Below are 24,789 nucleotides of genomic sequence, written 5' to 3'. Positions count from 1 at the left end.
GTCCCAAAGTCAGAATACAGATTTTTCTAAACATTTTTGTGAAGGCTAGACACAGTTTTTAAGAAGGGAATCCTTTCTCAAGAGGGCTCAAAGATGTGTTTTCAGAGTCGTGTGTGTGAACAAATACCGTCATTCACCTGCACATCCGCTTACACTTCGATGCCTTCATCTGTACCATCCTGAAGCAGAGCACACTGGCCAATGCAGCAAGTGAGAAGGCTTTTCAATGCCAGCAGGACTTTGAAACACCTGGATGACTGGGTGCCTCCCCTTCCAGGGCCCATACTAGATTGAGCCCACAGCCCTGGTAAGGGACTATTGGTCCTTCCTCTGCTCAGCACAGGTTCAGAGGCCATAATGGGAGAAAGCAACCGCTCCCCACTCATAGTAAGGAAACCTAAGTGAAGCCCTCAGGAAAAAAAATTACCAGGTTTGGTTTTCTTTTTCTTTTTCTTTTTCTTCTTTGGCTTCACTCTCACAAACTCTTTGAATTTCTTCTCTTTATTCTTTTCCTTGTCTTTTGTAGCTAGAATTAAACACAAATGTTGGCATTTTAACATTTTGTTTTCAATGCTGGGGTGCTTATTATTTTCCCAAGTAAGCATGTCCAGGGGGCCTGGTTCTACCTGGGAAGTCTGGAGCCGACTGCCCGTGGCAGAGCCACGCCTCCATCACTTAGCCTTTCAGTCCAGCTCAGCACACTCTGGCCCAGTGCCTGTCACTGTAAACGGATTTCAGTGAAACACACCATGCTCACTGGTTACGTGTCTTTCACACTTCAACAGCAGAGCTGAGTAGTGAGGACAGAGAGCTTATGGTCCCCAAGGTTGAAAATATTTATTATCTGGCCCTTTACAGACAAGTTTGCAAAACTCTACTTAGATCACTGCTCCTCAACCCTGGCTACATACTGGAATCACCTGGGGATCTGATTTTTTTGTTGTTGTTTTCGTCGCCATGTCACCCAGTGGCACAATCTCAGCTCACTGCAACCTCCGCCTCCTGGGTTCAAGTGATTCTCCTGCCTCAGCCTCCAGGGTAGCTGGGACTACAGACACATGCCACCACACCTGGCTAAATTTTGTATTTTTAGTAGAGACAGGGTTTTACTATGTTGGCCAGACTGGTCTTGAACTCCCGACCTCAGGTGATTCAGCCGCCTCAGCTTCCCAAAGTGCTGGGATTATAGGTGTGAGCCACCGCGTCCAGCCAGGATTCTGTTGCTTGTTTCACTCTTTTTTTAAAAATCGAGGTACCATTCATATAACATAAAGTTATTTTTAAACGAACAGTTCATGCCTTCCAAATACCAAAACGTCATCCTCTCTGCTCTACAACAAAACTCCTTAAGATGTCAATCCTCCCTGTCCAAACTTCTCCCTTCAGGGTATTTCCTAATCACAATCTAAAAAGCTTCCCACCTACCACTCTACTGAGATCAGTTTTCAAAGTTAATAGCCTCACCATTGAAAAATCCAGTCGTAGCCAGGCATGGTGGCTCATGCCTGTAATCCCAGCACTTTGCAAGGCCAATGCAGGCGAATCACCTGAGGTCAGGAGTTTGAGATCAGCCTGGCCAACACGGCAAAACCCCATCTCTACTAAAAATATAAAAATTAGTCAGGCGTGGTGCTAGACACCTGTAATCTCAGCTACTTGGGAGGCTGAGGCAGGAGAATTGCTCGAACCTGGGAGGCAGAGGTTGCAGTGAGCCCAGATCGCACCATTGCACTCCAGCCTGGGCGACAGAGTGAAAATCTGTCTCCAAAACAAACAAAAAAAATCCAGTTGTTTCTTCTTCTCTTACCAAATATACTTGTAGGATTTCAAGTAATTCACCATGCCTTACTTTTTAGATGTCAACATGAGTTTACACGTACATGTATCCTATGACCTTGCCATCCACTACAACATCTTCATTCAAGAGAAAGCATCACTTATGTCCACACAAAGAGTTTTAGTTGTAATCGCCCCACACTGAAAACTGCCCAAATGTCCATCAACAAGTGAATGTGCAAATAATTCATGATGTATCCATACAATGGAAAACTTATCAGCAATAAAGGTACAAACAGCAACATAAGTGAATCTCAAAGTATGCTGAGTGAAAGGAGCCAGACAAAACAAGTGCACACTGCAGGATTCCATTTCTATAATAGTCTACAAAATGAAAAAAAACCGGCTGGGGTGGCTCACACCTGTAATCCCAGCACTTTGGGCGGCCAAGGTAGGCAGATCAGCTGAGGTCAGGAGCTCAAGACTAGCACGGCCAACATGATAAAACCCCGTCCCTACTAAAAATATAAAAATTAGCCGGGTGTGGTGGCTCACGCCTGTAACCCCAGTTACTTGGGAGGCTGAGGCAGGAGAATCGCTTGAGCCCAGGAGGTGAAGGTTGTAGTGAGCTGAGATCACGCCACTTCACTCCAGCCTGGGTGACACAGCAACTCTGTCTCGGAAAAAAAAAAAAAGAGAAAACAAACCATAAGTAACAGTAAGCAGAATAGTGGTTGCCTGGAGCTCAGGTGGAGGGGAGAGGTGGGAAGGAGGAACTAAAAAGGGGCATGAGGAAAGTTTGGGAGGAAGTGGAATATGTTTACTATCTTGATTGTGGTGATAGTTGGGTATAAACATATGTTAAATCTCACCAATTATACCATTTAAATATGTGCAGTTCATTGTACAATTAAGTCTCAATAAAGCTATAAAGAAAAACAATCAATTCAGTTGCATTTAGTACATTCACAATGTTGTATAACCACTTTGATACAGTTCTAAGAACACTTCCATCACTCCAAAGTAAAACCCTTTACCATTAAGCAATATTTCTCCTCCCCTAAACTCCTCCCCTCAGCCCCACCAACCTGCATCTGACTCCATGGGTTTATCTACTCTGGATATTTCATAAATATGGAACCATACAATACATTACCTTTTGTGTCTGGTTTCTTTCATTTAGCATAATTTTTTCAAGAATATCAGGATTTTTAAAACACTTTCCAAGTGATTCTGATACGGAATCAAGATCTCCACAAAGCAGGTGTGGGGCAGGGTAGGCAATCAGATTCCATTTTAACTAAGCACTTGTGTGCAAGGAAATCACAAATATCTCTTTTAATTGGTGTGTATATCATTCCCATTTTACAGTCAGGGAAACTGAAGCTCAGAGAGGTGAAATCATCCACCTGACATCACATAAGTATTTAAAAGCAAATTGGTGTGACTCTCCAGCACCATGTCTGCACTGCAACCAGGCCCCTCTCCCAAATGAGCACTTGGGAACCATCAGAAAGGAACAGTGGGCTGTGCCTATTGACTGGCAAGCCTGGAAGCTATAGGCAGAGTTGATGTACTGGCTAGAGAACATAGGACTTAAGGGTATTTGAGCTCCTTAACTGTTAAAATACCCTGCAACTAGAGAAGAAAGTCAACAAACATGAAAGCTAGGAGAGAACTTAGACCAATTTGTAAAAGCACTCATTTTTAAAACCAAGAAACCAAGGCCCAAAGAAAGTAGATGGGTAAAACATGGTCAGATGCCTCCTGAATTTCAAAAAAGCTATCAATAATTTTTACTTTTCATTGATCCTGGGAACAGGGTCTTCCCCAAACATAAAAACAAAACTCATTTTTACAGTTTCTTGGCTACCACCGTATTATTAGCCATGGTTTCAATTCATTTAGTCAACAGATACCACGCATATACTATGTTCCAGGCACATGCTAGGGAGGAGGGATACGGCAATGAACAAAGACAGATGACACCCCCTGTCCCTCACAGAGCTATATTCTATTCAGTTGGTGCAAAAGTAATTGCTGTCTTTGCCACTGAAAATCAGAGCAAAAACCACAATTACTTTTGCACCAACCTAAAAAGCTGATGGGGCAGCAAACTATGGATAAGAGGGAATTTCCTTAACTGGATAAAGAACTTCTTTCCAGCCAACTTCATACTTAATGGTAAGAAATTGGATGTTTTCCCCTTAAGATCAGGAACAAAGCAAGATGCGTCTCTCACTACTCCTTTTACTGGAAATCTTAGCTAGTGGAATAAGCCAGAAAAGGAAATAAAAGCTCTACAGACTGAAATGGAAGAAATAACACTATCTTTGTTTGCAGATGATCTGACTGTCTATGTAGAATATCCCAAAGAATTGATCAAAACAAAAATTGCCAGAACAGCACTTATAGCAAGGTTACAAGATACAAGGTTAATATACAACAACCTATTGCTTTTCTATATGCCAGCAATGAACAACTGGAATTTGAAATCAAGAAATAGCAAGGAGATCTGTATGGCTCCAAAGGAATTGAAATTAGAATTAGGTTGAGTGAGGGAAAGAAGCAGATGGAGGCTAGAAGCAGATCATGATGAAGGGCCCTGTGAGGAAGTTGGCTTTTACTATGAGTGATTTAGGGAGCCACTGGAGGATCTCAGCAAAGGAGGGATATTATCTGTTGTACCTTCACCCCCAACCCCCCACCACACACACACAAACTGCTCACTGATCCAGTTTTTATTTGTAAATTCAGGTTTTAGTGACCTCCAACTAAAGTAATTATACCCATCAGCTTAGTGAAATGCTAACAGAATTTATCCTGTCAGTAGGAGAACTGCCTGAAGCAGCAACATAATCGAGGTCCTAAATCCTTGAGACAGAGAGGGCAAGATGTAGAAGAAAACTGCCCAATGCTAGGGCATGCCTGGTTATCTGGCTAAAGATGGTGGTCATTTGTAAACTCCAGTGGCACAACTTGTAGGCCCTGGAGAAGAAACAGAATTGCCCAGCAAGGACTGAGCTAAGCCAGGCGAGTCCCTGAGGAACAAGGGTAGACAAGGTGACAACAGGCAGAAATCCCTAGACTGCCATGTGCACAGGAAGTCTCCTGCAGGGAGGCACTCCTATTTCCCACTCCAGGGCCTGGGACAGGCACTCTTCCCTGGAATCATAAAAGACAGCAGAGCCTCAAGGTGGGAGTATGGGCTTCACAACAGATTCAAATCATAGCTCCACCACCTGCTAGAGCGGTAAATACTGGTTCAAATTAATCCATCTCATCTGCACTTTAGTTTCTAATCTATAAATTAGGCATTATAGATGCCTAATATGCCAACATTAGAGTATCCAAATTCTTAAAACAAGTACTTCTAGACCTAAAGAAATACTTAGCCACGTAATTTTAGTGGGGGACTTCAACACCCCACTGACACAGCATTAGAAAGATCATCGAGGCAAAAAACAAAGAAACACTGGACTTAAATTTTACACATGACCAACTGAATGTAATAGACATCTACAGAGTACTCCATCCAGCAACGACAAACTATACATTCCACCCATCTGCAAATGGCAAATAACCTAAAATTGACCACGTGCTTGGCCATAAACCAAGTATCAATGAATTCAAATCACTGAAATCATATCAACCATACTCTCAGACCACAGTGGAATAACAGCATAAATTAGGCATAACAGCACCCACCTCATAGGGTTTAGTTCTGATGACTAAACAAGACAATACAAGTAACGAACTTGGAACAGCGCCCAGCACATGAGGTACTCAAATGTCAGTTGTTATTATATTGCTTGCAATACTCTTTCCCTGGAAAGCAGTGCTGGTCGCTGGTCTGCTGTCTGCTCTCTATCTGGACAGCTTTACCAATTGTTCCATGACCCACAGAGCATGTACTGGCTGTACAGCTTCCTCCCGGCTGCCCTGACTGGGTTGGACAAAGAGTGACTTCCTGCCAGGGCTCTGGATCGGAGAGCAGCTTGTCGCCTAAGCAGGGCGAGACTTTCCTCCAGGGTGGCCACTTGTCCTCTCCCCAAGCTGCAGGTGTCCATCAGGAGAAATACCAGAGGCCTTCTTGCTCTTCCATACAGCTGACTCTTGAGTATTCCATCCAATCACTGACTTATGAGAGCAGAGGGACAACGGTCATCAGACCGCTGCTTCCAGGAGGGAAAAGAATAACATCACCACTACTTATGGGGTAACTGCTTGTACACCACAGAGCAGAGCTCAGCCACGAGGCTGGGACAAGCAATGACCAGAGCATGTTCTGATCTGCACAAGGGGGTGGCAGCTCAAGGGCAGAACAGAAGCAGATATGGGCTTAGAGGGGTTCTCTCTGCCTGTCAGAGAAGCGGTACTCAGGGCCTGCCAGTGTCATTTCACCATGTCTACCTTCCCAACCTCATCTCCTACCAGTCCCCTACCATGGGTGCCACCCAGACACCAACCCAGGACGACCCTCCAATAACCCCTCCCTCCTCAAGCCCTGTATTTTTCTTTTACTTTTTTTTTTTTTTTGAGACGGAGTCTCACTCTGTCGCCCAGGCTGGAGTGCAGTGGCCAGATCTCAGCTCACTGCAAGCTCCACCTCCCGGGTTTACGCCATTCTCCTGCCTCAGCCTCCCGAGTAGCTGGGACCACAGACGCCTGCCATCTCGCCCGGCTAGTTTTTTTTTTTTTTTTTTTGTATTTTTTAGTAGAGACGGGGTTTCACGGTGTTAGCCAGGATGGTCTCGATCTCCTGACCTCGTGATCCGCCCGTCTCGGCCTCCCAAAGTGCTGGGATTACAGGCTTGAGCCACCGCACCCGGCCAGGCCCTGCATTTTTCTTAGCTCATGTGGTAGACGTTGCAATGCCCTCCCCAACACCATTTCTCCACTTCTTCCATAGGAAGAGTTCATGTTCCGGGTTCCCTTGAGAGAGGGGTGGCAGATGTTCTGCCTATGGGATATAAGAAGCGATGTGTGGCACTTCTGGGTTGTGCCCTTAAAAGAAAGGAGCATACTTTCCCTTCCCAGCAGCTGAAAGATAAGCAAACGGGGGGAGCCATTTTAGACCCCAAAGAAGAGCAGCACCTGGGGCCTGGTGGAACGATGGGGAGAAAGCAAGGCCCAGGAGCCTTCAGAGTCTGAGCAGGGCCACCATGGGTAACTTGCAGTTCATCCTGAGAGGAAAATAAATTTCTCTGATTTTAGCCAGCTATGTTGTTATCTCTGTTATGGCACCATAAGCCATATTCTAATTAAGCTCACACTGCTCTCTTTGTTTAAGGGGAGGAGGACATGTTCCTGCGATAAGGCCAGTGTAGTCCCATGAGAGGTTCACTTTGGCCTAAAACAGATTTACCCAGGGTGAGAACATGACCCAAACAGATGTAGCAATAAGTAATAATAAGCACAGAAGAGGCCCTCTTTGACACTAGAAAATTCTTTCTGAGTCTAACCTGTATTCAGGACTGAACTCACCTAAATAGAAAGAAATCCAAGGGAGCCTGAGCTGGCTCCTGGAAGAGAATTTATTAAGTGACGCTGGTATACTGAGAAACCTCATTTGGAAAAGCAAATCTAAACTGACCTTCTAAATTCACTTTACAACTAAAGGCTTGGCTGAGGGCAGAAGAACCATATGAGTGACAGGATTACAGAAGGCTGGCATCAGAAGGGACACCTTAGGGACAGATGATTGGTTTATTCCCCTTGATGCCTCTGAATCCTGCTATGCCTATTCCTGGCACAGGGATGCTTTTCCTCTTCCCCGGCTTCTAGTCCAACTCCTATCTAGCCTCACTCCTTAAGGCATGGGTTAGTCTGCTCAAGCTGTCATAACAAAACATTACAGACTGGGTGGCTTAAACAACAGATATTTCTTTCTCACAGTTCTGGAGGCTGGAAAGTACAAGATCAAGGTGCCAGCCTATTTGGTTCCCAGTGAGGCCCCTTTTCCCAGCTTGCAGAGAGCTGTCTTCTTGCTGCATCTTCATATGGGGGGCTAGGGGGAGCTTTCTGTTCTCTTAATCCCACCATGAAGGCTCCACACTCATGACATCATTTAAACTTAATTATTGCCAAATACCATCACACTGAGGGTTAGGACTTCAACAGATGAATTTTAGGGAGGAAGGCAGGACACAATTCAATTCACAGCAAGGCCTAACTCAAATGTCTTTCTCCTCTCAACAGTCCAGCTCCTACCCTACAGGCAAAATCTGAATCTGTGTTCCCACAGCACTTTAGATGTTCCTAACACAGAACTTAGCCTTCTCATGTTGTTTATGAGCTTTTCTCCCCACATGAAAGGGCCTGGTCTCAGGCACACCTAATTCTACATCATCACTTTAGAAATGAGGAGATCAGCCAGGCACGGTGGCTCACGCCTGTAATCCCAGCAATTGGGGAGGCCAAGGCAGGCGGATGACCTGAGGTCAGGAGTTTGAGACCAGCCTGACCAACATGGAGAAACCCCGTCTCTACTAAAAACACAAAATTAGCCAGGCATGGTGGTGCATGCCTGTAATCCTGGCTACTCGGGAGGCTGAGGCAGGAGAATCGCTTGAACCCGGGAGGCGGAGGTTGCAGTGCAGTGAGCCAAGATCGCACTATTGCACTCCAACCTGGGCAACAAGAGCGAAAAAAAAAAGAAAGAAAAGAAATGAGGAGATCAGATCTGTGAAGAGACCTGCCTGAGATCACAAAGGGAACAGTGGCAGGTTGCTACTAAGATCAGTCTACGGGCTCTCAGACCAAAACTACTACTTCTGCTCAAACTTACTGGCCCAGAAATTGAGGAGTCCAAAACCAAGAAATTTCTGCAGGGTACTTTCGAGTCCCAATGGTTCTGCTAGAAGCCCCAGGAATCTTCATCAGAGAAATCCATTAGAACCCAAGTTTGGGACCACTTGAGGCCCAGAGTTCAAGACCAGCCTGGATAATATGGCAAAACCCCATCTGTATTAAAAATACAAAAATTAGCTGGGTGTGGTGGTGCATGCCTGTAATCCCAGCTACTTGGGAGGCTGAGGCAGGAGAACTGCATGAACCCTGAAGGCGGAGGTTGCAGTGAGCCAAGATCATGCCACTGCACTCCAGGTTGGGCAACACAGTGAGATTCTGTCTAAAAAAAAAAATCGGAGCATTCAGCATAAAGGGGGTACTTTTTTACAGTTACTATCAACACGCAGCACAAATCCTATAATATTCTGTTTTTCACTTAGGCAGAATGTCAAGTTCACACTGCCTGTAAACTAAAACATAGGCTGCCTGGTATCAGAGCCTCACTCTGAAACGTCTCCCCAACTAAACTCCCCACACTGTCTGAAATTCCACTCTAGAGATAAGGGCTTTCTCAGAAGCCTGAGGTGAAACCAGGATACTATTAAGTTAGTTCTATTCTTTCAAATTTTTAGTTATCAGATTAGTCAAGTATCCAGTAAAACCCTGATAAACTGGGGCAAGGCTTTGATGGGAGAAAGGTAAGGGGTGATGCCTGGAAGAGGGGTGCCTTCTGGAGAGCTGGGGCAGAATGAGGCAGCCACACTACAGAATCTTCAGCATACACTGCTATGTTCACTCTCACTGATAGCCAGCTACGTGATAAAGGCTGAACATGTCTACTGAGCCCCATCCAGATATGATAATACCGAGGCTCTTGCTGGTTAGTGGCACAGTCAGGGCTGGTGGCCAGGCTTTCAATTTTCCATCTAGATCATAGCAAGATGGATGGTCTAGTTCCTTCGATCTGGTAACTGCTAAACGTATCAGCAATGAGGCATGGGAGATACATTTGGGTAATCGCCATGTTGTCTAGGAGGCTGTGTCCACCTGACATGTGGGTGGGGGTACATTCCTTCCTGGCTGCACAAATCCTGCCCTCACTGAGAGGGTACAAATATGATCAGGCTGTGCCCTCACTGAGAGGGTACAGAAATGATCAGACAGTGGGTGAGTGGTCTGTGCGGCACATTCTGCTGCCAAATTGATCAATTTTACAAAGAAACACTTTAAATAAATTAAAACATAAAGATTTAAAAACCTTTTGGCAACAAGTTAAAGCATAGGGATTTAAAAGACTCTGGTTTCCCTTAAAGCATTTTATAATTGTCTACCCTACTAGTCTAGTGAGTATACAGCAGGTCTTATTTTTAAAAACTGGTAAACAGAAATCTCCAGTTCACCAAGAAATTTCCAAATCCCATTGAAAAGGATCCTTCAGTATTAAGGAGATTAAAATCCCAGGTCAGTATAATGCATGAGATCCAAGAGAGAGACATGAAAGTAGAAAATCAATTACTCAAAAAAAAAAAAAAAGAAAGACGAAATAAAAGAAAATCAATCACTCAGGCTTCTTAATTATACCAAAATGGTAATGTCTTGTCTACTGGTTTCGTAGCTCATCAGTAGTTGGCTGAGTTCAGAACTCAGATCTCTGACTACTTGGGTAAATGCTTTCACTGAGATAAAGAGAGACTATATATTCAGAGTTTACGATAGGCCGGACATTTTACAAAGCATTTCCCCTTGGGTCATTTACTGTAACAAAGTTATGAGGTAGGTAGTACTATTATCTCTATTTCACAGATAGGAAAATTGAAGTTTAGCAAGTTCTCTGCCCAAGGTCCTGGAGCAAGCAAGTGGTAGAGCCTGTATTCAAACTCAGGTGAGCTGACACATATTACTCAACATAAACCAAGTCATGCAAGTACAGTTAACCAAGAATCCCAAAGCCAGGTGGTGGATCAGCATCTGGCCAGGGATACCTGCCCTACACCGAGGTGCATTATGCTGGGCAAAGTCCCTCCTCAGACAATTACCATGAACAGGGAGAGGGAGAGGCATTATGTCCTAGCATAGACAGCACACATCATGATGATCAGGCAAGCAGGACTTCCCTGGGTCCCTCAGTGGCCTCTTGCCTGTCAAGCCTTAGTCTTTGGAACAATCTGACTCTGGTAGCTTTGTGCTGTCTGGGGTAGGCTGCACCCTACTTCCAGTGTTGTACCCTCATCCTGCCCAGATGTCACTCCATTAAGATATCCAGTGCCTGCTATTTCTACTGGCTTCTGACACCTCAATGATCTCCATTTACTCAACATAATCTCCAGCCTTCAGTGCTGGTTGTTTCCACAGCGCTTCAGAGCCCATGGGATACTGCAGTGACTCAAGATGACTCAACATAATTCCTCCCCAACAGCACTCAGAATCCAGCTAGAGAGCTCACACAAATGCACCCACCTCAGCCACATATGGCTGGATAAGAAGGATGAAATTATGGAAAGCAAGGAGAAGAAGGAAATCCACTTCCCCACACCAGGCCTTGAAATAGGCTCATGAAAAAGATTAGCTCACAAACTAATTACAAGAACTCAGGTTTACACTCAGAAAGAGAGTGAGGTCTGGAGACCTGAAGAGAGTCCAACAGTGACTGAGGGAACAGATGGGATTCACAACCCTTGTGCCCAGCTCCAAAACTTATGCTTTCAGAAGCATCATCCTGTCCTTACATATTATTTAGCAAGACAGTGATATAATCAGGTTTGTACTTTCAAAGATTGATCTGACGGCAAAATGATGGATAATCACAGTGAGTAAAGAATGATGGGAGGAAAACTGGTTAAGAAATGACCACAACAACCAGGGCAAGAGGGGAAACCTGGATTAGTGCCATGGGACTGAAAAGGAGAAGATTAATTTGGAGGTAAGTCAGATAAAAGGAAACAAATAGATAAAAGGAAACACCATGCCCGCCTAAGCATGCTTTTTATTGAAGCATAAAACATACACAGAAAAGTATACACAAATAAACATATAAATCCCAGCACTTTGGGAGGCCGAGACGGGCGGATCACGAGGTCAGGAGATCGAGACCATCCTGGCTAATACGGTGAAACCCCGTCTCTACTAAAAATACAAAAACTAGCCGGGCGAGGTGGCGGGCGCCTGTAGTCCCAGCTACTCGGGAGGCTGAGGCAGGAGAATGGCGGGAACCCGGGAGGCGGAGCTTGCAGTGAGCTGAGATCTGGCCACTGCACTCCAGTCCGGGCGACAGAGCGAGACTCCGCCTCAAAAAAAAAAAAAAAAAAAAAAACAAATAAACATATAAGTCAATACTTTTTCATAAATGAACACACCCGTATAGTCACCATGCAGATCAGGAAACAGAACATTTCCGGAGCCCTAGAAGTCTCCCTCCTGCCCAGTTTCCAGTCCTATCTACCTCCTCCAAAAGGTAACTACTGTTCTGACCTCAAATACCACAAATTAGTTCTTACTCATTTTTGAACTTTATATAAGCAGAACCATATAATCTGTATCAGTTTATGCTAGCTTATTTGGTTGTTGTTTTGAGATGGAGTCTCACTCAGTTGCCCAGGCTGGAGTGCAGTGGCACAATCTCAGTTCACTGCAACCTCTGCCTCCCGGCTTCAAGCGATTCTGCTGCCTCAACCTCCAGAGTAGCTGGGATTATAGGCACGCACCACTAAGCCCAGCTAATTTTTTTGTATTTTTAGTAGAGACAGGGTTTCACCATGTTAGTATGGCTGGTCTCGAACTCCTGACCTCAGGTGATCCCCCGCCTTGGACTCCCAAAGTACTGGAATTATAGGCATGAGATACTGTGCTTGGCCTCACATTATATTTCTAATGGATAATACAGCACATACAAAGTCTTGACAGCATAAATGAAGGCTGACCCCTCGGAGGGTCAGAGTTCACCTTAGTCTGCATGGCTCTGCCCATCCTGAAACCTGATTGTATACTCTACTGGGAACACTGTCAGATGTCCTAGGAGTTCCATACACCATTTAATACCTACATGTTTTAATAGAAAACCTTTAAGCCAAGAAGTAGATAGTGATATTACAATAGCAAGTAAAAAGCTGGGAAGATTATAGAATTTATTGGAAATCCATTAATTCTTCTGAAATTCCCCTGGAAACATGTAATTTTTCAATTTCTGTAAGCTTTAGAAGATATTTCCTAAAAGGTTCTCTGTAATAAGTTATAAAATGAGATTTTATGGTAACCCCTACTACTACTATTATGGTTTCTATGCAAAATAAACAGTGCTATTATAAATATCTTCAGTTGCACTTAAGATGAAACAGTATTCACATTTGGACCTGGCAGTAGAATCACATATCACCTTTTGGTTATCGTGCTCTTTTGTACTGCTGGCAAGGAAAACACACAGGTTTGGGAGAGTGGCACGATGGCACCCATGCTGCTCTGAGCACGAGTTCTCCTGCTGGCTTCTGAATGAGGTCCCTTTGCTTGACTGTCCCCACTCATACTGGAAGCAGCAAGGCCTTCAGAGGCTAAGCGACTGTGGCCTGCAGGAAGGCCACAGCTCCATGGTACAGCCCGGAGGATCACTTAGTATGTTTAATCCTGTGGGATTCAACTGGAACAAACCTAATGCCTGCATTGTGTGTCAGAAAACACAAGCACTGTGGCCAAGCAACCGAGCCATCCATGACACAATGAAGAATGAAGATACTTACTTGGGGAACTGGCAGAGACCCGCTTCCTGGTCAGGGTCTCCTGGCTGGGCTTGTCTGAAGCTGAAGGGCCCCTGGTTTGGACATGCCTCTTTCCCGGGCTCTCCTCTGGCTCCAGTGACTTCTCCATTCCATGGAAATACTTCATGTGATAGTGCAACAGTTTGGCTTTGCGGAAAAATTTTAAACAGTCCACAACCTTGCATCTAAACTTATGGTCTAGGTCGACAGCTGGTGCATTAGATGACACAAAATCATCTGTTTTCTTAAAAGTATTTGTTACTGAAAAAAATAAAAACAAAAGCAAAGGTTCCTTGTATTTATCCCAATTATTACAAAACATGCACTAACACATGACAACTGAAGGTGAAAGACTAGCGTGCATATGTAGCCTGAGATATCAGACTGCCATTACCTCCTCAAATTACTGTTTAGAGAGAATGAAAACAACTTCAGGTCAAATAAGACTCAACTGTGATTCATCTTTAGGAAGAAGAAATCAACATGTTTATTTTCAACAGTCGTACAAGTTTTCAGGGTTTCACATACTTTAAGGAAAAATCCTTAAAAAACAAAACAAAACAAAACAAAACAAAACATCAAGGATCTCAGGCCAGGCAGAGCGGCTCACACTTGTAATCCCAGCACTTTGGGAGGCCAAGGCAGGTGGATCACTCGAGATCAGGAGTTCATGACCAGCCTGACCAACATGGTGAAACCCCATCTTTATTAAAAATACAAAAAAATGGGCTGGGCATGGTGGCTCACACCTGTAATCCCAGCACTCTGGGAGGCCAAGGGAGGTGGATCACCTGAGGTCAGGAGTTCGAGACCAGCCTGGCCAATATGGTGAAACCCCGTCTCTACTAAAAATACAAAAATTAGCCAGGCAGGGTGGCAGGTGCCTGTAATCCCAGCCACTTGGGAGGCTGAGGCAGGAGAATTGTTTGAATCTGGGAGGCGGAGGCTGCAGTGAGTCAAGATCATGCCATTGCACTCCAGCCTGGGAGACAAGAGCAAGACTTTGACTCAAACAAAAAACAAACAAACAAACAAATTAGCCAGGCATCGCGGAGCACACCTGTAATTCTAGCTATTCAGGAGGCTGAGGCATGATAATTGCTTGAACCCGAAGGCAGAAGTTGCAGTGAGCTGAGATCATGCCACCCTGGGCAACAGAGCCAGACTCTGTCTCAAATAATAATAATAATAAAATAAATAAAATAAAATAAAAATTTAAAAAATCAAGGATCTCAAGCTGGTACTTATGAGTTGGACCAGACTTACATTCACTACCATCCTGGTACCAATCCTTGTGGACGGAAATAGGGAATATTCCTCAGTATCTCTCTGTGAAACCTAAGAGATTTTACGCCAGTTTTTGTGCAAGGGAAGTGTAACAGTTACAAAGGTTTTAGTACTGAGTCTTTGAGATTTCAACACGTACTTTGTTTTATGATATACTTTGTCTGATCAAAGGGATCCAGAATTGGCCAGGTGCAGTGGTTCACACCTGTAATCCCAGCACTTTGGGAGGCCGAGGTGGGTGGATCACCTGAGGTAACGAGTTCGAGACCAGCCTGGACAACATGGTGAAACCCCGTCTCTACTAAAAATACAAAAATTAGCTAGGCATGGTAGCACATGCCTGTAATCCCAGCTACTCAGGAGGCTGAGGCAGAAGAATTGCTTGAACCTGGGAGGCGGAGGTTGCAGTAAGCCAAGATCACACCACCGCACTACAGCTTGGGTGACAGAGTAAGACTCTGTCTCAAAAAAAAAGAAAGGCCGGGCGTGGTGGCTCATGCCTGTAATCCCAGCACTTTGGGAGGCCAAGGTGAGTGGATCACAAGGTCAGGAGATCGAGACCATCCTGGCTAACACGGTGAAACCCCGTCTCTACTAAAAATACAAAAAAATTAGCTGGGCGTGGTGGCAGGCGCCTGTAGTTCCAGCTACCCGGGAGGCTGAGGCAGGAGAATGGCTTGAACCTGGGAGGCAGAGTTTGCAGTGCCACTGCACTTGAGCCTGGGCGACAGAGCAAGACTCTGCCTCAAAAAAAAAGGATCCAGAATAGGAGAAATAAGTTCTAGTATTCTACAGCACTATAGGGGGACTATAGTTAATAATAATTTATTATATATTTTCAAATAGCTAGAAAAGCAGATTTTGAATGTTCTGAACACAAAGAAATAAATGTTCAAGGTGATGGATTTGCTAATTATCCTGATTTAATCATTATACATTGTATACATGTAAGGAAATGTGTACCACATGAATATGTAAAATTATTACATGTCAATTAAAAATAACAATAAATGAGGCCAAGGCAAGAGGATCACTCGAGGCCAGGATCCTCAAGATCAGTGTAGGCAACTCAGCAAGACCTCATCTCTACAAAAATAATTTTTTTTTTTTTTTTTTTTTTTTTTTTTTTTTTTTTGAGACGGAGTCTTGCTCTGCCGCCCAGGCTGGAGTGCAGTGGCCGGGTCTCAGCTCACTGCAAGCTCCGCCTCCTGGGTTTACGCCATTCTCCTGCCTCAGCCTCCCAAGCAGCTGGGACTACAGGCGCCTGCCATGTCGCCCGGCTAGTTTTTTTTGTATTTTTTAGTAGAGACGGGGTTTCACCATGTTAGCCAGGATGGTCTCGATCTCCTGACCTCGTGATCCGCCCGTCTCGGCCTCCCAAAGTGCTGGGATTACAGGCTTGAGCCACCGCGCCCGGCCAAAATAATTTTTTTTTAATTAGCCAGGCATGATATAGTCCCAGCTGCCCATGAGGCTCAGGTGGGAGGATCCCTTGAGCTCAGCAGGTTCAGGCTGCAGTGAGCCATGACTGCACAACTGCACTTCAGCCTAGGCAACAAAGCAAGATCCTGTGTCAAGAATGAATAAATAAAATAACAATAATAATAATAAATGCAAAATAAACAACAACAAAAAGGACCCAGAGACTACAAGAAAAACCAGCTAACTAAATGGAGGTAGAAGGCATAAGGAGGACTCATAGGACTCAATGATCAATTTCAAAGAGACAATAAAAGCATGACCCTAAAAAACAAATAAGCAGAAGGCAATAGTCAGTCAGGTACCAATGACAAAAACTAAACCCATCACAAGGACTTTTTTTTTTTTTTTTTTTTTTTCCTTGAGACGGAATCTCACTCTTGTCTCCCAGGCTGGAATGCAATGGTGAGATCTCAGCTCACTGCAACCTCTACCTCCCCAGTTCAAGTGATTCTCCAGCCTCAGCCGCCCAAGTAGATGGGATTACAGTCGCCCACCACCACCACGTCCACCTTTTTTGTTTTGTTTTGTTTTGTTTGTTGCTTTAGGAGAGACTGGTCCAGGTTGGTCTCGAATGCCTGACTTCAAGTGATCCGCCTGCCTCGGCCTCCCAGAGTGCTGGAATTACAGGTGTGAGTCACCACCCATGGGCCACAAGAACCTCTTGTGTGTTAGAAATGCAGTTTATTGAAGACTGCCTTTAGAATGTCTTCCCACCAACGAAAACAATCACCTTAAGTCACTCCTATGCTACAGATTTGGTCACCCAAGAATATATCAAATGGACCTTTTTTTAAAAAATTAAGAATTCCATGTGCAATGAATGGACCTTTCTTGAGTTAATCAAATTTTTCTTAAACATAGTCACACAATTTCCACTGAAAGCAGGTAGCCTGTTAAACCTTTGGTAAGTATTATGATTATTTTTTCAAGTGTCATCCCATAATCAGAAGTAATTTTAAAATTCTTAAATTTGATCTAAATTATACTCTACATTTCAAAATTAGGTTTGGTGGTCTGAAGGATGCTATTAGAGAGCCAATTTAAACCAACAAAAACCTATACACACACATCACAAAGCAGAATACCTTAAAATCACTTTCTACCTATAACAAGAGATATAAAAGATGCCTGATCAGTTAGCTGCAGGTAAGAGAAGAAAAAGTTGGCCAGGCGCGGTGGCTCACGCCTGTAATCCCAGAACTTTGGGAGACCAAGGCGGGCGGATCATATGAGGTCAGGAGTTCCAGACCAGCCTGGCTAACATGGTGAAACCCCATTTCTACTAAAAATACAAAAAATTAGTCGGGCGTGGTGGTGTGTGTCTATAATCCCAGCAACTCGGGAGGCTGAGGCAAGAGAATCGCTTGAACCCGGGAGGCAAAGGTTGCAGTAGCTGAGATCGCGCCATTGCATTTTGGCTTGGGCAACAAGAGCGAAACTCTGTCTCAAAAAAAAAAAAGGGAGAAGCAAAAGTGACACAATGTGAAATAGAATACACACTTCTCAGACAAATAATTGGACAGGAAAAGTATGTCAGTGGAGAAGTTCAAAACACAAACCTTTAATACATCCAATTGTTTCCTAAAACAAAAAAATAGTTTATTTGGAATATCCTTCTCTTGATCCATATTAAGTTAAATCATATAAACTTGCCATTTTGTACGTCACAAAAGACTAAGGCTGGAACCCTGTGCAGCGGCTCACAACTATAATTCCAGCACTTTTGGAAGCTGAAGCAGGCAGACCACTTGCGGTCCGGAGTTCAAGACCAGCCTGGCCAACATGGTAAAACCCCGTCTCTACTAAAAATATAAAAATTAGCCAGGCATGGTGGCACGTGCCTGTAGTCCCAGCTACTTGGGAGGCTGAGGTGGAAGAATTGCTTGAACCCAGGAGGCAGAGGTTGCAGTGGGTCAAGATCACGCCACTGTACCCCAGCCTGGGCAACAGAGTGAGACTCTGTCTCAAAAAAAAACAAAAAGAAAAATTAGCTGGGCATGGTGGTGCACACCTGTAGACCCAGCTACTCAGGAGATCGAGGCAGGAGACTCACTTGAACCCGGAGGTGGAGACTGCAGTGAGCCGAGATCGTACCATTGCACTCTAGCCTGGGTGACAAGAGCGACACTCCGTCTCAAAAACAAAAACTTTGCACTCATGTGTACACACAATGGTCATCTACATAAAGCAAACAGCACAGGGGCTAAGTGTGGGTTCTGCAGCTGGACAGCCTATTTCAAACCCAAGTTCTTCCACCTACACCCCTAGACTCAGTTTCCTCATGTGCAGGATGGAGACGATAATGGTAACAACTTCGCTGAGTTGTGAGAATTAAATAAATTACATGCAAAGAGCCTAGAAAGGAGCACATAATAAATGCTCAATTAATACTATCTACTACGACTATTCAATGTCATTTTAAATTTCAGGAATTAACCTAATCATAAGCAGAAGAGGGGAAGTGCCCACCACCCACAGCCTGACTGCATGCTCCTGCCAGAGGCAGTATGGTATAATACAAAAAGCACAACGTTAAATCCCAGGTCTTTCATTAGCAGCATAAATTAGCTGTGCAAGCTAGTCTAATTATCCAGATTCTTAAGGGAAGAATACAACCTATTTCAAAGAGTTGGAGAAAAGGTTATGGATAATGTATATACTTGGCACAAAGTAGGTGATCAACACATGGAAGCCATTATCATTTCAAATATAAAATATATCATAAGCAGGCTTATGTTATTTCTGGAACATGGCTGGAGACAGCTATTATAATTATCAACCAAGTGTGAAATATTTCTTCAACCAGTCTTCATATGCCCTGGCTGGAACACATATCACCCTGTAAGCACCTCATTTTGTCTACGTCCTCCTGAAAAGTGTGAAATTCAAAACCAACTATAAGGTTCCTAGTATGACTATTCACATATCAGTGGGATTATTATCTCCACCTTTTGGGACATCTTTTACTATGACACCTAAAGATTTTCATTTTTAATACTCACTTTATATAATGCAGGATAGTACCAAGCTTGTTCCACCAAAATCCTGAACATTGTTTTATCTTTTTAAAACATAAATAACAGTACATGTTGGTGGGGCATGGTGGCTCACGCCTGTAATCCCAGCATTTTGGGAGGCCAAGGCAGGCAGATCACCTGAGGTCAGGAGTTCAAGACCAGCCTGGCCAACATGGTGAAACCCCATCTCTACTAAAAAAAAAATACAAAAAATTAGCCAGGTGTGGTGGCAGGTGCCTGTAATCCCAGCTACTCAGGGGGCTGAGGCAGGAGAATCGCTTGAACCTGCTAGGCGGAGGTTGCAATGAGCTGCAATGATACCACTGCACTGCAGCCTGGGCAACAAGAGCCAAACTCTGTCAAAAACAAAAGGAAAAAAGAAAAAGACATGGCTGGCCAGGAATGGTGGCTCACGCCTGTAATCCCCGCACTTTGGGAGACCAAGGTGGGTGAATCAATTGAGGTCAGGAGTTCAAGACAAACCTGGCCAATACGGCAAAACCCCGTCTCTACTAAAAATACAAAAATTAGCTAGGTGTGGTGGTGCGTGCCTGTAATTCCAGCTACCTGGGAGGCTGAGGCAGGAGAACTGCTTGAACCCAGGAGGCAAAGGTTGCAGTGAGGCGAGATCACACCATTGACCTCCAGCTTGGGTGACAAGAGCGAAACTCCATCTCAAAAAAAAAAAAAAAAAAAAAAGACATGGCCAAACTATGTTGAAAGATAGATATGACTGGACTAATAATCTGCCAATCCAGTAAACCCTTCAAAGGAAGCAAGTTCAGTTTACAGGATAAAAACTCCTCCCCCCACAAAAGCAAAATCCTTGATTCCTCACAGCTAAGCAAAAGTTAGTACAGCTGAAACTCCAAAGGAGTGCAAGCTTGGCACTCGGGTGGACCAGCTGCATCTGACAGGCAGTATTAGGATCAGAGAGGCTCAGGTGAGCAGGGATGCTCCTCAGGAGGGAAGATACTGCCAGGTGTCACCATCACAAAGACCCTGGCCAAACCAAAGGCTCTTTTCAATTTGGCAACACTAAGACAAAGTAGTTGCTGCTTTTTCTCTGATGGAATAAACATCAAAGAAGATTCGAGCATTACAAATATTTAACCATGGAAGCTCAGGAAGTAAGATTTCCCAGTGAAATCAGTGAAGTATAACTCACTGTGATACAAGCAAACTCTTCTGATTATAAGCCAGTTGATAATCTACCCTGCACTGCTGGAAAAAACAACACAAGCATCAGAGTGAGAAAAGCTGCAAACAGGGTATGAATCAGTTATGTATTATAGCCTGTGACAAAATCTGATAAATTACACAATTTGCTATAATTTCAGAACCACAAATCAAAAAGTAGATTCTTCCAGAAATAGAGCTCTAAAGAAAAAAAAGTAGATAAAAATATTATATAGGAATAAAATGTTTATGCTTTTTAATGATGAGAAAATATTTAGGATATGTTAAATTATAATACAACAAAAAAGGCCAGATGTGGTGGCTCATGCCTGTAATCCCAGCGCTTCGGGAGGCTGAGGCGGGTGGATCACCTGAGGTCAGGAGTTCGAGACCAGCCTGACCAACATGGTGAAACCCCGTCTCTACTAAAAATACAAAATTGGCCGGGCCCGGTGGCTCACGCCTGGAATCCCAGCACTTTGGGAGGCTGAGGCGGGCGGATCATTTGAGATCGGGAATTCGAGACCAGCCTGGCCAACATGGTGAAACCCTGTCTCTACTAAAAATAAAAAAAAAAAAAATCAGCTGGGCATGGTGGTGCATGCCTGTAGTCCCAGCTACCTGGGAGGCCGAGGCAGGAGAATCGCTTGAACCTGGGAAGCAAAGGTTGCAGTGAACTGAGATCGCACCACTGTACTCGAGACTGGGCAAGAGAGCGAGACTGCCCCCCTCCACTGCCAAAAACAAACAAACAAACAAAAAATAGAAAAAAATTAGCTGGATGCCTGTAATCTCAGCTTCTCAGGAGGCTGAGGCAGGTGAATCGCTTGAACCTGGTAGGCGGAGGTTGCAGTGGGCTGAGATTACACCATTGCACTCCAGCCTGGGCAACAAAGTGACAAACTTTGTCTCAAACAGTAAATAAATAAATAAATAATATTAAAAAATAGAACAACAAAAAAGACACATAAACACCAAGACTTAAGCAATCGTCCCTTTCTCATGAAGGTTTTGCAAAGTGGACTATTTTACTTTTGAACCCAAATTTTTAGAGATATGAAAAATTATATTTTCCAGACTTCACAACCTTATCCTAATTTTTGCACACTACAGCCAAAAGGAGCCCTCTGTATGCACAATAAAGGCCGCCAGTTCAGCCAGTCTAGACCATGTGGTTCCCTCTATTTGGCATGTTGTTCCCACTTGCAAACCAAGTCTTGCTCATCCTTCAAATACCACCTCCTTGCACAATGCCTTCACCCCGGTCTCTCAGCAGAAAAGATTCTGTCCTGCCTTGAAGAATTCCTGTAAGTACTTTATGGATCCTGTAGTCCTTCCCTTTCTATTTGTATAACAGTTGGTTTTGTTCATTCCTTTTTCTAAAATATTGAAATAACCAATGTGCTGCTTTTTTTTTTTTTTTTTTTTTTTGACACGGAGTCTCTCTCTGTCGCCCGGGCTGGAGTGCAGTGGCATGATCTCAGCTCACTGCAACCTCCGCCTCCTGGGTTCAAGTGATTCTTCTGCCTCAGCCTCCCAAGTAGCTGGGATTACAGGTGTCTGCCATCACACCCAGCTAATTTTTGTATTTTTAGTACAGACCGGGTTTCGTCATTTAGGACAGGCTGGTCTCAAATTCCTGACTGCAGGTGACCCACCCACCTTGGCCTCCCAAAGTGCTGGGATTACAAGCATGAGCCACTGTGCCTGGCCTGGAATGTGTTGCATTCTTTACTTCTCTTACTTATGTTAGTGTACTGTCACATCAAACGTGGGAGCTAGCCTCTCCAAGACTGTTTCCTCATTGTTAAATGGAAATAAGAATACTTATTTCACAAGTCTCTTATGTTTCCATGAGGCAGTCAAAGACAAAACCCAGTTTTGTTTTGCTGTTGTTTGTTTGTTTTGTTTTTGAGACAGAGTCTCACTCTGTCACCCAGGCTGAAGTGCAGTGGAGCAATCTTGGGTCACTGCAACCTCCACCTCCAGGGTTCAAGCGATACTCCTACCTCAGCCTCCCGAGTAGCTACGATTAGAGGCGTGTGCCACCATGCCCAGCTAATTATTTTGTTGTTTTTTTTTTTTTGAGATGGAGTCTTGCTCTGTTGCCCAGGCTGGGGTGCAGTGGCCAGATCTCAGCTCACTGCAAGCTCCGCCTCCCGGGTTCACGCCATTCTCCTGCCTCAGCCTCCCAAGTAGCTGGGACTAGAGGCGCCCGCCACCTTGCCCGGCGAGTTTTTTGTATTTTTTAATAGAGACAGGGTTTCACCGTGTTAGGCAGGATGGTCTCGATCTCCTGACCTCGTGATCCACCTGACTCGGCCTCCCAAAGTGCTGGGATTACAGGCTTGAGCCACTGCGCCCGGCCTATTTTGTATTTTTAGTAGAGACAGGGTTTCACCCTTTTGGCCAGGCTGGTCTTGAACTCCTGACCCCAGGTGATCCGCCACTTCAGCTTCCCAAAGTGTTGGGATTACAAGGCATGAGCCACCGTGCCTGGCCACAAAAGCCAGTATTAACAGCAAGAGGTTACTTGAATATTACTTGTCATTATTGTTGTCACTGACCTCATAGTTCTTTGCTCAAAACAATCATAAGTTATGCATAATCCTAGCCAAGGGGCCATGTGTCACTGGTATAATCTGCAAAATTCTAACATCTAATTGCCCTACTTTATTAACCAAACAATGAAGGATTAGTGGTAATTAACAAAATCACAATAGGAACATTGAAATTATGCATTCAGCAAAAATATTCTACATTTTAAAATAGACCAGGCGTAGTGGCTCGCACCTGTAATTCCAGCACTTTGGGAGGCCAAGGTGGGTGGATAACTAGAGCCCAGGAGTTCAAGACCAGCCTGAGCAACATAGTGAGACCCCATCTCTACAAAAAAATATAAAAAGTAGCTGGGTGTGGTGGCACGTACTCATAGTCTCGGCTACTCAGGAGACTGAGGCAGAAGGATAGACTGAACCCAGAAGGTCGATGCTGCAGTAAGCCGTGATCCCACCACTGCACTCCAGCTTGGGCAACAGCATGAGACAGAACCTGTCTCAAAAAATAAATAAATAGTGCTGGGGGTGGTGGTTCATGCCTGTAATCCCAGCACTTTGGGAGGCCAAGGTGGGTGGATCACTTGAGGTCAGGAGTTCAAGACCAGCCTGGACAACATGAGGAAAGCCTGTCTCTACCAAAAAATACAAAAATCAGCCAGGCATGGTGGTGAATGCTTGTAGTCCCAGCTACTCAGGAGGCTGAGGTGGGAGAATCACTTGAACCTGGGGACGGAGGTTGCAGTGAGCCGAGATTGCACCACTGAGACTAGAGCCTAAGCAACAGTGAGACCCTGTCTCAAAAATAATTAAAAAATAATAATAAATTTTAAAAATTAAGAAACAGAATATGTGTGGTATAACTATGTGAAATAAAACTCAAAATATGGCCAAGCACAGTGGCTCATGTGTGTAATTTCAGCAGTCTGGGAGGCTGAGGCGGGCAGATCACTTGAGGTCAGGAGTTGAAGACCAGCCTGGCCAACATGGTGAAACTCTGTCTCTACTAAAAATCCAAAAATTTATCCGGGCGTGGTGGTGCGTGTCTGTTGTCCCAGCTACTCAGGAGCCTGAGGCACGAAAATTGCTTGAACCCAGGAGGTGGAGGTTGCCGTGAGCTGAGATTGTGCCACAGCACTCCAGCCTGGGTGACAGAGTGAGATTCTCTCAAAATAAAAAATAAAACTCAAAATATTATCAGCAAAATAGAAAATTATGTATAGGGCCGGGCATGGTGGCTCACGCCTATAATCTCAGCACTCTGGAAGGACGAGATGGGCAGATCACGAGGTCAGGAGTTTGAGACTAGCCTGGCTAACATGGCGAAACCCCGTCTCTACTAAAAATACAAAAGTTAGCTGGGCATAGTGGTGTGCACCTATAATCCCAGCTACTCAGGAGGCTGAGGCAGGAGAATCGCTTGAGCCCAGAGGCAGAGGTTGTAGTGAGCCGAGATTGTGCCAGGGCACTCCAGCCCAGGTGACACAGTGAGACTCCATTTCAAAAAAACAAACAGAAAGAAGAAACTAAGAGAGCCACTGGTTGTCAAATGGGCCTGCTGGGGCAGAGTCTACACACACAGGTGTGTATTCCCCTATGGGAGGACAGTTCATTTAGAATATACATGGCAGGAGTTGGTAACGCCAGCTAAGTGACATCATCCACTCTTAGCGTATTAACACGGTTCTTGTCAACATGGAAGCAGTTACTCAAAGACAGAGGGCAGAAGACATGTAAATTATTATTAAAAAAAAAAAAAAAGAGCGCAATGAGGGTCTCCCTATGTTGCCCAGGGCTGATCTCTAACTCCTTGGCTCAAGTAGTGATCCTCCTGCCTCAGCCTCCCAGAGTGCTGGGATTACAGGCATAAGTCACCATGCCTGGAAGAAAATATTGTAAATTAAATCCTCAAAGGTTCTGGTTCAAATGTGAGGGGGAACTCAATTACTCTTGGGG

The 24,789-nt window shown here is 44.4% G+C and overlaps 1 protein-coding gene across 3 annotated transcripts in view; it reads right to left on the bottom strand.

Moving 5' to 3' along the window:
• PHF20 (PHD finger protein 20) overlaps positions 1–24,789 on the bottom strand; it is a 185,859-nt gene that overhangs the window by 41,382 nt on the left and 119,688 nt on the right. For all 3 annotated transcript variants that reach the window (XM_033186275.1, XM_033186276.1, XM_033186277.1), the window contains 2 exons: positions 13,296–13,574; positions 428–526 (listed from right to left, as the gene is read on the bottom strand). In XM_033186275.1, coding sequence (XP_033042166.1) covers positions 428–526; positions 13,296–13,574 — 378 coding nt within the window. The remainder of the gene's footprint in view (positions 1–427; positions 527–13,295; positions 13,575–24,789) is intronic.

This window comes from Trachypithecus francoisi, unplaced genomic scaffold, assembly GCF_009764315.1.
Source record: "Trachypithecus francoisi isolate TF-2019V2 unplaced genomic scaffold, Tfra_2.0 Lachesis_group21, whole genome shotgun sequence".
NCBI classification, from domain to species: domain Eukaryota; kingdom Metazoa; phylum Chordata; class Mammalia; order Primates; family Cercopithecidae; genus Trachypithecus; species Trachypithecus francoisi.
The sequence above is the reverse complement of the archived record's forward strand: the minus strand, read 5'-3'. Positions and strand labels throughout refer to the sequence as shown.